Source organism: Plecotus auritus (genome assembly GCF_963455305.1).
Source record: "Plecotus auritus genome assembly, chromosome: 5".
Classification (NCBI taxonomy): Eukaryota; Metazoa; Chordata; class Mammalia; order Chiroptera; family Vespertilionidae; genus Plecotus; species Plecotus auritus.
The window spans coordinates 79408320-79425488 of NC_137776.1; the positions used below are offsets into that span (position 1 = coordinate 79408320).

General features: G+C 40.8%; 1 protein-coding gene across 1 annotated transcript in view; it reads right to left on the reverse strand.

Moving 5' to 3' along the window:
- Positions 1-17169, reverse strand: part of THSD7B (thrombospondin type 1 domain containing 7B) — an 885792-nt gene that overhangs the window by 493993 nt on the left and 374630 nt on the right. The window contains exons 6-7 of the mRNA XM_080669078.1: positions 16848-17003; positions 5441-5638 (exon numbers count right to left, since the gene is read on the reverse strand). Coding sequence (XP_080525204.1) covers positions 5441-5638; positions 16848-17003 — 354 coding nt within the window. The remainder of the gene's footprint in view (positions 1-5440; positions 5639-16847; positions 17004-17169) is intronic.

The window sequence follows — 17169 nt, forward strand, 5'->3', positions numbered from 1 at the left end:
AAAACAAAACTTCTGACTCTCTTTAATCATAGATTTATCTATGTTAACCAAAAATTTAGTGCAACTCAAGTAAATAATTATTCTAGAGTACAACTCACCAATTCCAGTTATCTTTTAAAGGGTTCTTATTTTGTTAGAGCTTATAAGCTCATGACATTTTAGTCAAGATTAAAGATCATATTTTTGGATTATTCAAGGTTAATGATGCAAAGCAGGTACTCATAGAAAAATGCCTCTGAACTAAAAAGCAAATTCACTTTAATGATAAGAAATCATTCCTCATGCTTTCTGTGCAAATGGAGAAAAAAATATCTGCATTGGAAAGGTCTAGTGCAATTGTGAGAAATAAGAAACCTTGAACTTGAGCTCCATGTACCTATGAACATGTGAGCATTCTAACATTCTTCCTGATGTATTATGCTCTTGACCAGTGTGGGCATTTGCTTTACACAAGGGCAGAATTTATACTGGGTTGCCTCTAAATAAAGATGTTTAGTTAAATATACAAACACTTGCGTGTTTTTTTTTTTTCAAGACAGATTTTTAGCAAATTATAGAACAGTATGTGGTGAGTATCAGGGTTTGATTGCTCCAGTAAACAGTCTGGTGTTTATCCAATGACCCCGCAGTATCACCCACTTTGCATGATGGAGACATGAAAGATGATATAGAGTGGCCACGGGAACACCATCCACTGATTTGGGATTATGTGGATTTTCCCAATCTGTCCTGGGAAGATGTCATGTAGTGGTAAACCTTTATATCAATTGGCAGGGAAACCTGGCAGCAATGAACTGGTTACATGTTGGAGAAAAATAGTGCCCTGACTGGGAATTGAACCCTAACCTCCTGGTTCATAGGTTAACAGTCAATCACTGAGCCACACCAGCTGGCCAACTGGGCCTATAGAATCTTAATAGTGGCTATGCAGAAACCTCTCCATATCACAGTCTGAATTGTATATATATATATATATATGTATATATATATATATATATATATATATTGCAAGGATGTGGAATGTTCTTTTGGTATATGAGGATACCAGACAAAGCACATTACCTTGCAAATGGTAACAAGCCTCAAGTCTGACTAGATCTACTACAAGGCTGTTTGTTTGGTTTTTAATCCAAAGAAAGACATTTCTTTTGGTCTTACGCATTTAGCTATGAATAATTCTGAAATAAAAAGCTTATGAAACAATTAAACTCACAGTGATGAAAAGAAAACTACCAAATGTTACAAAAAATAATCATAGGAGACTTACTAAGTATATATACAGGGTGTCCCAAAATAATACATACACACCTTAACAGCTCAATTTTGAAAATGAAATGTATTGTAATAAATACTGCCTTTATAATTATTCAAAATGTGTGTATACATTTGGGACATATCTATACTAATAAAAGTGTAATATGCTAATTAGACCAGGAGACCTTCTGGGAGACCTTCGGGACGTCCTTCCGGACAAAGCCATGGTGGCGGGGCCGAGGCAGGGGAAGTTAGGGGCAATCAGGCCAGGAGGGGAGGGCAGTTGGGGGTGATCAGGCCAGCGGGGGGGGGGACAGTTGGGGGCAATCAGGCCAGCAGGGGGGGAAGTTGGGGGTGATCAGGCCGGCAGGGGGGGCAGTTGGGGGCGAGCAGGCAGGGGGTAGTTGGGAGCGATCAGGCTGGCAGGGGGGACTGTTGGGGGCAATCAGGTCATTGGGGGGGCAGTTGGGAGCAAGCAGGTTGGCAGGGGGGGGCAGTTGGGGGTCGAGCAGGTCAGCAGGCAGAGTGGTTAGGAGCAATCAGTCAGGCAGGTAGGAGCCAGTGGTCCCACAGGGATTGGGCCTAAACCTGCAGTTGGACATCCCCCAAGGGGCATTTATATGAGTGTCTGTCAAGTCTTGTAGCTATGGAAAGACTATAATAATATGTGGGAAGTCAAACAAAAATACTTCTCTGCTGAACTTCTATCATCCCAAATCTCATAGAAGCTACACTGTGAAAACTGCAACCAGACCACATTTTCAGTTTCTCAGTGGATGGAAGACTGCTTCAGCCATTAGGAGGCGAGCATGTTCTCATAACCATGACCATAGCTGTTGCCCCACAAATAATGGAGATATTCAGGTATTTAAAAAACACAAAGAATTCATGCAACTGATATGAACCAGCAGTAACTCCTATTTCTCATAGAAACTGAGTGAAATCAAAACTGAAAATTAGTCATTTCATAGGAAAAAGCAATAAAACTCTAGAACTGCTGTAGAATAGTAAAGTCATTACCTCTGATTTGCACCAGCTGATTGTCCTATCATTCAACTCAATTCTGACACTACCTACCCAAAGACAGCATCATATTCCACAGCCCCATAAGTCCACCCTTCACCTCAGACACCTGTGGTTCTGAACAACTGGCTATAAATCAGAGGATCCCAAGATCCTGTCCTTGGGTTCCACGAATTTGCTAGAGCAGCTCACAGAACTCAGGAAACCTGTTTTACTTACTAGGTCACTGGTTTATTATGAAAGAATATAACTCAGAAACAGATGGAAGAGATGCATAGGGCAAGGTTTGGGAAAGTGTGTGGAGCTTCCATTTGCCACCCTCCCCAAATCTCCATTTGTTCACCAAACCCCATCCTTTTGGGTTTTCATGGAGGCTTTAGTACATAGGCATGATTAATTAAGTCATTGCCATTGGTGATGGATTCAACCTCCAGCCCTTCTCCTCCCCTGAAAATCAGGGGGCAGAAAGGAAAGTTCTAGCCTTTCTTTGTGGTGGCTCCTCTGGCCCAGCCCTGCTCTTAGATGGTTTCCATAAGTCTCAACATAAGACCGGTGGTGTTGAGTAGGGGCTTGGTATGAATTATAAGACACTATTTCACCGTTATGAAAGCAATTTCAGGAACTGAGGACCAGAGACTAAATTTAATAACAAAAGATGTTTCCATTGCTCTTATCACTCAGGAAATTCCTCGGATTTTAAGAGTTCTGTGCCAGAAACTGGGACAAAGACCAAATACATATCTCTAATTTTAAATCTGAATGTCACACTCTGCAACACTGTGGAAGGCACAGCACAAAATGTGAAGAAGTCCCAAGCCTTACAGACATTACACTGAGTGGCCAGATTATTATGATCTCTGAATACATAATAATCTGGCCACTCAGTGAATATCCTATAATAAAAGGCTAATATGCAAACTGTCCCCTCGACCAGGAGTTCGATCAGCAGGCAGGCCGGCCAACCACCCATGTCCTCTCCCCCTGGCCAGGCTGGCCGGACCCCACCCATGCACAAATTCATGCACCAGTCTAATGCTATATAAATAAAAAGATGCTTAGTATTTTTTTCAGGAGTGGTAGGCCTGAAATCTTTACAGTGTAGTAATTGTTGCATATATATATATATATATATATATATATATATACTGAGTGGCCAGATTATTATGCGTTCAGAGATCATAATAATCTGGCCACTCAGTGTATATACTATCACAAGTCTGCAAGCGGGCTATGAAATGACAAAGCCTGACAGTCATTCGTTATTGTGTCTCAACCTAAGAAATGATCCTCTTGTTTCCACAGCTAGAATTTGGGAGGAAGAAGTATGGTTATTCTAATCCTCATTATTATTTTCATTCCTAAAGGAATGCTTTTTGCTTTATTCTCCCAGCCCAGAGAATACTAATAAATGTATGTTATAAATAAAATATGCTTATAGCTTCTTTCGAATGGTTATGTGCCCAGTACCTCACTATTCACTTTTACAACACTTATTGAACCCTAGCATTCTGGGCATGAGTGGCAGGTTTTGTTATCACCACTTTCCAGCAGAATAAAAGGATGTTTCCACAGTTAAATAATTTTCCTGAAAGCATCTAGCAGCTGAGTTGCAGATTTGAAATTCCAACGTGTCTGACTCTAGAGCAGCCGTGGGCAAACTACGGCCCGCGGGCCGGATCCGGCTGTTCTATCCGGTTCTCTTGCTCTCCCCTCCGCTCCTTTACTTTGAATTTATATTAGTTCACACAAACACTCCATCCATGCTTTTGTTCCGGCCCTCTGGTCCAGTTTAAGAACCCATTGTGGCCCTGAGTCAAAAAGTTTGCCCACCCCTGCTCTAGAGCCTCAGTTTTAAGCCCAGGTTCTAAATTCTACTCTTCCTGAATTCAAATGAAAGCAATACAAAAGTGACCTCATTTGCCTCTTAATAAACTGCACATATGTTACCTCAATTCAAAATTTATTTGTTAAAATTAGAAGCCACTATTTGTTTTAACTATTTAGTCAAAAAGGACTGAGCTAACACAATCTGTTGTTGCTCTCTATTTAATTAAACAGCCACCTGGTTTCAGGGGTTACCAATTACATCACCTAATAAGACGCATATTTGTCTAATTACAGCAATAATTAACAAAAAGAAAAGACTGAGAAAGAGAAAGAGGAAATAAAAAAGGAGGAAGGAAATGACAAAGTAACTGAGAAAAGGGGAGGAAGGGAGTGTTGGGAAGGAAGGAGGAAGAGGGAAAGAGAGAACAGTGAGAGAGAGAGGAGACAGGGTGGGGAAGCAAGAAAGGAAACAAGGAAATGCACTGTTGAATATCAAGTCTGTGTAGATGTTAATATCCATTCGGAATCCACTTTGACTTCCCTTCTGTGTATTACTTCATCTCATAAGTCAAAACATTTCACTCCACACACCGAGAGCATTACAAATGCGCTTCTCATGGTAGAGCTGATTAATAGACAGACTCAATATTCTTATAAGAAACCGAATTTTTTAACTGTTGGATAAAGGTTTTAAGTGTCACTTTTCTCATTTGTATGTTACTTACATATTTTCTAAATCACATTTCACTTCAAATAACCATTGTACTAGAAGCTTGGCAATAGAGAAAAGACACTATTGTTACAAGTTTTGTAAATCTCAACAACGTTCATTTAAAACTGGTTCTTTAGAAATGTTAGTATTACATCTAGAACTGATTCCAATCTAATGCTATATAAATAAAAAGATGCTTAGTATTTTTTTCAGGAGTGGTAGCCCTGAAATCTTTACAGTGTAGTAATTGTTGCTAATATATAAAAGCATGTTACATATGGACCTCCAAAGCAGCAAATGAAATTTGTTTTGTGCTGATAAATTGAAGACTACCCAGACAATTTCTGTGTTCTATGTCTTGATAAATTAAAAACTTCATCGACATCTCCAGGTTCACTGTATTGCATTTAGGCAGAATCAAATAGTGTTCTTTTGTCAGGGAGTATGTGGCCCCAAATGAAGTCAAGGCAGCTTACTCTGCGGCAATGTGGCACTTGAATTAAACATATTCAAGATTAGAAAAGACTGTTTCTCCCCCTCAGGAAAAAATGACCTGGTAGAGACTGCTGCTGTTCCACTGGGCAGACATTACTTGGAACATACTTGTGTTTGTATGCGTCTTACCTCGGTCATTCTGGCAGACAGCCTTCAGGATGCGATGTCCCGGGCCACATTTCCCATGATCTGGGATACAGATGCCTTCAGATGCCAGCCATCGGTAACACATCGGATCCTCACAGGGAACAGATTCGACCAAATGCGGGCAGTGTCCCTCAGGCCCCGTGGATTCCATGAGGACATGGCGCTGTCTCATTCTAAATCCTAAAAGGAGGAAAACAAGACTTTTACAGGGTTCCAGCCCTAACCAACAAAAGAAACAAGTAGCAGCTAATGAAGAGATGAAGCTTTCATTTGAATACCTATGCTCTAAAACATGAATCATTGCGATGAGTTTTCCTTTATGGGAAATGGAAATCATATGAAGATAAAAGAAGTAAATGGAACAGAACTAGAGCAGGAAATCTGTCTTCTAAAGATTACAACCTGGAAGTTGGAGAGTTCGGACAAACTAAAAAGAAATCTTAAGTAGCATGTGTCCAATGGTATCAATAAATAAGTAAAAATGAATGAACACTTAAACAGAAATAGCCTAAATGCAGATAAATCCATATTTTCTTTCTGCTGTTGTTTTTGACAGTATTGTTACTCTGTATTAAGTCAAAATGTAACCACACTTTGCTATATTCCTTTGGTAGATGCCTGAGCATTCACAGCTTGATGCCCTGAGACTTTCAGGTCAGCCTGCCCTGTGAAGACTGTACCTCATTGGACCTGCACTCCCCATTCTGGGTAAACATGGGTCCCTGCACTGTTATTCAGTTAAAAAAAGAAATTACTGTGAAACTAGGGCACAAAGTTCCACCACAATTAGGATATAAATGAATCTTACATGCTACAAGCCTACAGAGTCACAAACTCAATGTCATAGGAGTCAAGCAGGTGCAAATTGAGGAAAATGGGTAAAGTGTAAGACTATAGGGAGTGGTGGGGTCTGTGGTGCTATGGAGGATGTGCCTTGCTCTGAAATAGTTGGCTAATCTTCAGCTTCCATTGACAGTGGCCATGAGGGAATATGGACTCTCTTTTGTCAAATCTTCTGATTTTTGTCTAAGAAACTAGAAATCCAAGTTATATTTTGTTTTTATATGAAATTTCTCCATTTTTAAATGATAGAAACTAATAAATAAATTTTAAAAACACAGTGAACTAAAGAAAAGTGAATGAGAGCTAGATAAATCCCTTAACTCAGCATTTCATATCTGTGGTCCTCCTGATGTCTCACTTCTGAGGTCTGCACCCACCTTCCATGGATCTCCTATTTTATGTTCCATCCTTTAAAAAAAATTAAATCAACTGCTTCAATTATTTTAATTCATCTATAATAATAAAAGCGTAATATGCAGATTAGACTGGACAGCCGAACGATCTTCCGGACGAAGCCGGGGCTGCGAGGGCTGAGGCAGCCGTCATGGCTGTGAGGGCCGAGCCCCTTGCATGAATTTCATGCACCGGGCCTCTAGTTTTTAAATAAAACCAATCTTATTGCATGGTGACATTTAACAATTAGTATTCATTTATGCCTTGGGGTAAGTAAAAAAAATGAGTCTTTGATAGAAATATAGCATGAAAACATTGAGTTTCCAGAAAGTGAGTTAGATGCCACATCTCCCTTTCAACAAGAGGACACATTAGGAAGCATGAGGGGTAGCAAAGCCAGGTATATCTCTCCCATAGTTTTTCCAGGGTCATGCCTATCATTCCACCAATAGCAAGCAAACAAAAAGGTTACAAAGCTCAAGGTGCAGGTGGCAAAAGACTGGCTCCTCTCAGCACAGCAAGGAGGCTAGAACAAACCGACACATGGTTTTAGGCCACAAGAGGGAGCCAAGCTTCCTTAGAATATTGCAGGGCTGGGCAAGTATTATAAACAGTCCTAACTGCTGGATTTGGATTTTCTTGGTCTAGGGTTAACCCATGACCTCCCTTTAAAGGAGACTCTTAGACTCTTTACAGATCATACATTCCAGTCTATGTTATTAATCAGTCAAAATAAAACCCAAGAAAGGGCTCAGCTCCCTTCCTGGGCCACCTCGAGTGGAGATGCCTGAAACATACAGGGCTCTAAACTACACGTAAACAGCAAACTACAATGACCTCTGAGCTCTCACTGCCACACTTTGGATGACCTCTATTCTTCCATGTGATGCCCATGTTCCACGTATTGACATCTATGTTTGTGTTTGTTAATTTACATCTTTGAGTAGGACACGGCATGGGGTCTCCATGATTTACATCCTTTGACAAGCAGCTCAGAAATTGAGCAGTCTTTCCAGAGGGCCTCTGGGTGTCCTATACCTACACCTTACTGTGTGGAAGGGCATGTGTAGTTTTCCTCTATCAATCAAGGTGCATCCATCCCACCATAAATCTACAGATTACAGCTCCTCAGTCAACAGATTCTTTCAGTCTCTCATTTGTGCTGCCCTTGTCCTGACTCTAACTAGGATCAAATCATAGCACAAGCTCAGCATAAAACAAAAACCTTGGATTCTCTGGTTAGCACTTAACTGTAATCACACATCAGTGTTCATGCCTGCAATAGACATCAGGCTTCCCCGGGTGCTTCTGTTCTGAAAGATACACAACTGCCAAGCCCCTGGGGTCTGAGGCCAGCCAACCACTTACCTTCATTTAATAAATTTCATATTAATCAGGTAGCATCATCCCGTAAACATTAACTGCTGTATGTAGATCACTATAATGTACTGTGGGAAGCCACAGGAGGAACGGAAAACATAAATCTCATCTTCACAGCGAATGCAGTCCAACAGGAGGAAGACACATGCATTAATTAAGATGTACCCTACACCAAGACTGTGACAGCCACTTTACTTATATTACCCCGAATTAATAAATCATCAAAACTATTTCATCACTTACTATGCTCATTTTACATATTTAAAAACTAAGGCTGGAAGATGCTTTATTGCTTCTCCGAAGGCTCATTACTCCTGAAATGGATATGTGTGAAATTCAGCGGAGGTCTTTCTGAGTCGTTACCTCCGCACAAGAAAGGATGCAAGTCAGCTCTTGTGTAAGAGGTTCACCAGCCCCAGTTCATCCAGTGGATCTGACAGGTACATGGATCATCTCCTCAAACTAAAGGCATACAGTTTAGAAAGTGGAATTTCAGCTGCTGGATAGCAAGAAGGAGTTACAATAATCACTTGCTGACCACAGATTCAGTTCACCTTTAGTGAGGCTAATATTTGGAGGGTTTTAATTTTTCTATGAACCTAAGGATATAATGTCTAGTCCACTATATTCTACTAGAGATAATTAGAAAAAGAGTGAATGTGGATTGGGGAGAGAAAAGAGAAGAACAACAAATAGCAGAAGGGTCAATATTTTTTAACTGAAGCCATGAACAAGTGAAAGGAGGCTTATGTGGGCTTTTCCAGGTTTGAGGACTAGTGACCCAAAGGTGTGCACATAAGCTTCAACGAAGCTACCCATGGCGCTGTGTCTCCACACTAACTCCATGGGGACAAGCTGTGAGCAAGGTCCAGCAGGAGGAGCAAAGAGGATAGTGTTTATTCCACCTTAAACACCCCACCTGTCCTTATCTGTCAGTCTTGCATATGTTGACAACTCTGAGTCAAAGAAGGTGAGCAGATTAAATCTTTCAATCCAATTCTAGTAATCAAACCACCATCCCTGCAGGGGTAGCAGTTTATAGCATCATTATAATTTAAACCCTGTTGTGAATACAGAAAAGAAGAGGAGGCATTGATAGGTGATCTTAAGCATAAGAACCCAATTCTTAGAATGAAAAGCAGGCACGGCCTTCACCAGCTCCAACACACCAGACACAGAGAAGAGAAAACTGTCTCTTACTCTACATATTTCCTGTGACAAAGCAAAATGATCTCCTATGCTTCCCATTAAAGGTGGATTTATCTAGCAGACAATAATAGAGAATGGAAATTATCCCCATTATTATTATGTGAGATATAAACCATGTATTTCCCTACTTTAATGTGTTATCTAAATTGATTTGTTTCAGAATATAAAAGAGTGTCTTTTCAAAGATAGTCATGGCCTCTCAGTTTCAAAATGCCATTTCCTATGGAGACTTTTAGGATTTTAGGTGCTGTGCTTGGAGGGGAGGGGGCACTGAGATATGGGGTAAGAATCGAATTCCTGATGTTCTACCACATAAGCAATTGTCTACTGTGGCACCATATCCAGGGGCCCCAATCATTTCCTCTTCAGAACAACTTCGGTGAGCAAGGTAGTCTTTCCAAAATATGTCTAAAAGGAACAAAAATATATGTCTATGTATCAAAAATATTTTTAAAAATGCGCTGCAGATGTAGATAGAGTTCATCCATCAGCAATGTTTCAGGTTATTTCTCTTTCACGTATCTCTAATTATAACTCTGGGAATGCCTCAAAAACAAAGCCATGAATGATAAAACCTGACCCGATTCAAATCCCTCTGGAAGGTGTTCTGGCTTCACTTGACAAGTACCAGCCTGCCGAGCACTGTTGTCCTTGTCCGCCTGTCACAGACTAGACAGAAGATGGAAAGGCCATGTACAACAGCTGCCTTCTGATGTACTCGGAATGGCTGATGGGCACAAACCTTATTTCTGACTGAATGATGTCTGCCTGAGAATAACAGCCATATGAACATCATTTCTATAGTAACTATTAGATAATAAAAAATTTCATGCTTTCTTATCTTTTTCTACTATTTAAAAAAAAACGTGAACAAAAGGAACATACTAAAGTTATAACACAGTGGCTGAGAAAAAGATCAGCGAGGAGAAAAAAGTCATTATATCTAGCTTTGCACATTTATTTTATTGTTGTCTTGTTTTCCCCTCAAATCCTCCATCAGATATAGATATACATATACATATACATATACACAGATAGCTATAGATAAAGATATGGATATGGATTTGAATATACATACAGATACAGAACCTAGGAAAGTATGAACATTTGAGATTTCTGCTAATGCATCTCTTAAGGTAGAGAATTCAAATGGGAACAATGCAGATCACATGCAGAGGTCAGTGATGTTTAATGCATTAGCCTGTGCCCTCCAGCCTCCATGGAATGCTAAACCACATCTAGCTTGTGCCAGTCAGTGCCTGGCAGAGCCCACGGTACCACCACAAGACAGTCCAAGATTGAGAGCATCTCAGACCTCATGCTCACAATCAGTAGGAATAACAAGAAGATTACTTTCTGCTATCATAATATGCTTGGATTCCTGGAAGGCACAGAATCATTTCCCCAGAGAAAAAACTCCATTCTTTATTTGTCCCAAGAGGGATTACAGGCAGGTGGCCCTGGCAGGTTTAGCAAGACCTTAAAAACCAAAATTCTCACTGCTCTGGGGAAGCATTTATAAAATAACAAACTCCCAGACCTGAATAACAATCATTGTACTTACACTCTCTCCTGTCTGCAATTATGCAGTGCCTAAAGCAGGTCATTTAGCCTCAGTATGGGCCCTATAAAACAGCCTAATGCTTATCCATCCCAGCCTGCCCCTAAACTCTGCAGGAGGCTGTGGTGACACTCAGGTGAGAAGTTCTACTTTCTCCACCCTTTCTTTGAAAAATGTGTTATTTAGGGCACAAAATACACATGCCTGTGACTTGGTGCTCTAAAACTTTCCTTAGCACACCCTCCTTTTCTCACACACTGCAACCTATTTTTCCTCTCCCTCCAGAGAGAATGAGGCATCCCAGACCCCACCCTTATCTCCCACCTCAGCTCAATGATTGGCTCTCAAGGCTAATTGTTCCCACTGGCCAATGTGGTGCACACGGGCAGAGGACTTCTCTGCTGACCTCTGGGATAAGCCTTTGCTTGATTCGAACTTATTTAGGCTCATGGAGGACATAGTGAAGGAAGTCTAGTGTTTGAGGAACACTCAACTGAAGAGTCAGAAATCCAGGTCCTTATTGCTGGCGTGGCCATTATGAAATCACTCTGGGGTTAAAGACAAATTGCTTTAATTTTCTAGACTTTCATTTTGGCATTTTATGAAGTGTTGGGTTCTCGCTGAGCCTAAATGCTGATGCAAATGTGGGCAGTTAATTCGTTTCCTAGGGCTTCCAAAACAAATCGCCACAAACTAGGTGATGTAAAGCAATAGAAACTTACTGTCTCATAGTTCTGGCAGCTAGAAACCCAAAATCAAGCTGTCAGTAGAGCCCTGCTCCCTCTGAATGCTCCAGGGAAGGACTGTTTCCGTGCCTCTCCTAGCTGTCCGTGGTTTTCGGCAGTGACTGCATACCTTGGCTTGTGGAGGTATCACTGCAATGTCTGCCTCTGTCTACACATAGCCTTCTCCTTGGTCTTCTGCGTCTGTCTCTACACATGGCACTCTCCTCTATGTGTTTCTGTCTGTCCAAATTTCCCTCTTTGTGTAAGAACATTCATCCTTGGATTAGAAACTACCCTACTCACATATGACCTCATTTTAACTTGACTACATCTGCAAAACCCTATTTCCAGATAAGGTCACACTGACATGTACCAGGGGTTAGCAGTGGACATATCATTTTGAAGGACAAAAGTCAACCCACAGCAGGTGATGTCTAAAGAATAATAGACCAGCGTATATTTGTAGGAGTTGACTTCTACGATAGGGGTATAGGGGCCAATGAGGAAAAAGTTTGGCAGATGGAGGGGTCATCAGAATGTTGTGAGTGTCCCAACTGAGCTCCATGGACCAGTTCTGAGTTATGTAGAGAAGGAAGACTGAAATAAAAGTTAAAAGAGCAGTTTTTCACAAAGTTTTTTGTGAAAATTTGGACTCAAGTGACAAAAATTACAGCATAGAATTAGGAGGGACAAAAAACACACACAAAAAAATTGTCTAAATTTCTGTAGAGACTCTATGGCCCAAAACAAAGGGGATAAAAACATTCATTACATCTGACCATGGCATTGCTTCTACGTTCTTGTTGTAGCATCAGCACCTCATGTTCCTGGAGGGAGTTGCTTCTCTCCCACTTTCAGCCTGTGAGGCTTGGATGGAGCTGGCCCTTTGGTGGACCTGGCCTCTAATCAGAGCGACTGGGTCAGGGAAGAGCACCTGACACAGATTAGCTAATGGGATTCAGCTCCAGGACTGTGCCTAGAACTATTAGGAAAGACATTTTTTCTATTTTACTTACTGTCTAAAAAGAAAATTCTCTTCATTTTTTTTTTTTATTTTGAGAATTTTAAGATCTACTCTCAGCAACTTCTAAATACACAATATAGTATTTATTGTTACCCGTAGTCAGAATGCTAAGCATTAGATCCTCAGAATGTAATCATTTTATAACTGGAAGTTTGTGTCCGTTGACCAACATCCCCTATATCCCCACCCCCCCCCCCCCCCCAGCTATTATTCTACTCTCAGTTTCAATGAATTCAGGTGCTTTTTTAAAAAAAGACTCCATATATAAGTGTGATCAAACAGTATTTGTCTTTCTCTATCTGACATTTTACTATGCATAATGCTCTCAACATTCATCCATGTTATCACAAATGGCAGGATTACCTTCTTTTTATGGCTAAATAAGATCTCTTTGTGGGTGAATGTGTATGTATGTATATATATGTGTGTATATAGATTTACATTATATTTTATTTAATCATTCTTCTGTCAACAGACACGTTGTTTCTATGTCTTGACTATTATGAATAATGCTGCAATGAATATGGAGGAGTACAGAGGGAGAGTAGATCTTAAAAGTTCTTACCGCAGACACACACACACACACACACACACACACACACACACACACAAGGTAACTATGTGAAATGATGGATGTGTTAACCAACCTTATTGTAGTAGTCATTTGACAATATATATGCACATTAAACCATTATGTTGTATACTTTAAAATTACATAATGTTATTAGAGGCCTGTGCACAAAATTTGTGCATGGAGGGGCGGGGGTGGTGTCCCTCAGCCCAGCCTGCACCCTCTCCAATCTGGGACCCTTCAAAGGATGTCTGACAGCCCATTTAGGTCTGATCCCAGTGAGATCGGGCCTAAATGGGCAGTCAGACAACCCTCTCACAATCCAGGAGATTGGCTCCCAACCGCTGGCTCCCAACCGCTCACCTGCCTGCCTGCCTGATTGCCCCCAACCACTTCTGCCTGCCAGCCTGATCAACCCCTAACCACACCCCTGCCATCCTAATCAATGCCTAACTGCTCCCCTGCCAGCCCGATTGCCCCTAACTGCCCTCCCCTGCTGGCGTGGTCACCTCTAACTGCCATCCCCTGCTGGTCTGGTTGCCCCCAACTTCCCTCCCTTGCTAGCCTGGTCACCCCTAACTGTCCTCCCCTGCAGGCCTGGTCCCCCCAAACTGCCCACACCTGCAGGCCTGGTCCTCCCCAACTGCCATCCCCTGCAGGCCTGGTCCCCCCAAACTGCCCTCCCCTGCAGGCCTGGGTCCCCCTGTAACTGCCCTCCTCTGCAGGCCTGATCGCCCACAACTGCCCTCCCCTGCTGGCCATCTTGTGTCCACATGGGGGCGGCAATCTTTGACCACATGGGGGTGGCCATCTTGTGTGTTGGAGTGTCGGTCAATTTGCATATTACCTCTTTAGTATATAGGATATGTCAATTAAATCTCAATAACACTGAAAAAATTGACCATTAAAAATATATTAAGATACCATCCTTTTTAAGACACTATGTTGGTTTTATTACAAGGCTTTAGAAAAAAATTTCCACACAAAATGTACTTACAGATTTTTTGATACAATTAGATCTAGATATTTAAAATATTTATATACATTTTAATATATTTTTATTGATTTCAGAGAAGAAAAGGAGAGGAAAATAGAGATAGAAACATGAATGATGCCCTAACCCATTTGGCTCACTGCATAGTGCGTCAGCCTGTGGACTCAAGGGTCCCAGGTTCGATTCTGGTCAAGGGCATGTACCTTGGTTGCGGGCACATACCCAGTAGGGAGTGTGCAGGAGGCAGCTGATTGATGTTTCTAACTCTCTATCCCTCTCCCTTCCTCTCTGTAAAATATCAATAAAATATATTTAAAGAAAAAAAGAAACATGAATAATAAGGAAGAATCACTGATCTGCTGCCTCTTGCACGCCCCTCACTGTGATCTAGCCTGCAACCCAGGCACATGCCCTTGCCCGGAATCAAACCCACGATTTTTGAGTCCACAAGCTGACTCTCTATCCACTGAGCCAAACCAGCTAGGGCTAAAAAGTATTTTTTTCAAAATATTTAAGAATCAAGGGAACAAAAAAATTTAGCCTCACTCTCCAATTTGCAATTTGTAGACCATGTTGATGCCATCTTTTATCTGAAAGTTTAAATGGGTTTGAGAGACGTTCACAATCTGCCCTACTGAAATCATAAGTAGAGTTTTTTGTTACTTGAACATAGATTATTAGGATAAGATAGTGTTGCCTAATTTTAAATCAAATGTCAATTGAAGAAACTAATGTTTGAAGGTTATGTTGGCTTCAAATAAACAGAAAACAAGTAATTTATCACATACATGATTTAGAACAACACCAAAACTAGAATTCTTTAACGAATTCTAAGAAATAGATGTTTCAAATCAGAACACTTTAAATAGTTATGACAATTTGTTGATGTCCTGTTATTCTTAAGATGAATAATCACTAAAATGTGTATGTTAACTAAAAGCAAATCTGCCAATAGCAAGGACACACAATAGAAGTTCAGCAGTTTAAAAAAAAATAAGACTTTTCTTTATCCCATGGAGAGGGAGGACCTGCCTTAAACTGAACCTAATACAGAAAAAGATAGAACCAAAATACGGAGAGAGAGAAGATTTTAAGGGCAAAGAGAAAAGAATAGAAGAGTATAGAAACAGAAGATCATAAAGATAAAGAGAAAGAATGAGGAAGACTGAGACATATAATCTTATGGATACTTTTGGACACAGCCCTATATTCTCTTTTACTTTTTATTATATGTGCTAATAAATTCCTTCCTTTGGCTTAAGTCACTTTAAATTGTGTTTCTGACACCTATAAGCAAAAATGTCCATAGGCCCAAGTCCTCTGATCAAGCCCCATCTCCCCGCCCCCTCCGAAAAGTGTCCCAAATAAAGTAAGCCCCACTTGGACTGTTGTAGGTTCTATAACTTGAAAAACAAAGGAAGGTAAGACTCAACACAGCAAAGTCCCACCAGCATGGTCAGCCATGGCCACAGAGGCCAGGGGAGCCTAAGTCCAATTATAACTCATTTTCTAAATAGTGACCTTCAAACAGAGTAGCACAGGTGGGACAGGAGAGGGCTGGTTCTAATAACACACAAGTCACCCTGGGAAATCTCATATGCAATTCCAAGAGACTTACATGGCCCAATTATGCATATGTGGACCTCAGATCACGGATTGTGGGTCTTAGTATTCATGAGAAATTATTTGTCTCCATAAGCTGGCAAGGTTTGGGGATACGCTGGTTTCATATAGAATAAGGAAGTAGCACTAGCCCCCACCACTCCAGGTTCCACTGAAATCCAGATTTCTGTTGTTTGATAACAAAATTAAAGTTAGATTCCTTTCCTTGACTCACACTCAATATATACTCTCCTCTTTTGCCTTAGAAAAAGAGTCAGAATAAAGGAAAGCCCAGGGACATGGTGTGTGAGCCTGGCTGGGAACATAATGTGCATCTGTGCATTGTGGGGACTGCTGAAATGTGGGTTTTCAAACAGACCTGAATTTCGGCTGAGAGCACCAGCTTAAAACATCAAACGCTTGCCCACGTATTCTTTCTTTGCATGTGGTCACTGGAATTAATGCTTAGGAAATGTGACCTCACTTCTGGGCTGTCCTTGGATAGCATTCGTCTTAATAAAGGGAATATTTCCTTTTAGCCCTGCCATGTAATGTGGCATAATATCAATGCAATCGGAAGAGCCAATGAAAGAGAAATCAAGATGTTCACAGCAAACGAAAGAGAGCAAGACTACCAAGGACTACAAAATTAAACAAGGACGTAAAGTTTTAAGATTTAACCTTAAGGCTGAGCACAACTGCAATTATCAACATGAATAAATGCTCTTCATGAAAATATGAAAAATAACATTAAATTCAGCATGTGGAAATCTGAAAACAATTTTTCCTGATATGTCTGCAGAAATCATGTCTAATTTCCTCAGTATCCCATGACATATATAAAACATCAAGGTATATGATTTTTTGAGTAATAGTCACTTCACTAGCTATGAACCTAATCTGAAATTCAAGCAAGGTCAGAGTTTCTGTTTCATAGAAATATCCTGAATGCTGCAAGAGCTGAGCTGGTTATCTAAAATGTACAAATAAATATTGTCTTAAGCAGGCTTAATTGGCTACTGAGCCTCCAGAATAAACGTGTGTACACTGGGAGTGACTGAAGCACACACACAGACAAGCCACTCACCTTTTCTCCCCTGGAGATCGTAGCAGTTTTCATGGATGCACAGACTCCAGGCTGACCAGGAGGATACCACGCAGTCTGTAGAGCAAGGAATGCTGCAGAGCTGAGAGGCTGCAGGGGCAGGCCCCAAACATAGTGTTTTGTCCACAGGTCTAAAGACTAAAGGACAGAAAAAGAAAAAATAATGGACCATCTCACATTCTCTGGTTATCCCTAGAATTGCTCCCGTGTTTGTGTGCTTGCCTTGCCCACATCAGTTTCATGGTTAAAAGGGTAAATGCAAACAAAATATAAAACGCTCTCTAATATGCATGGCTCAGCTACA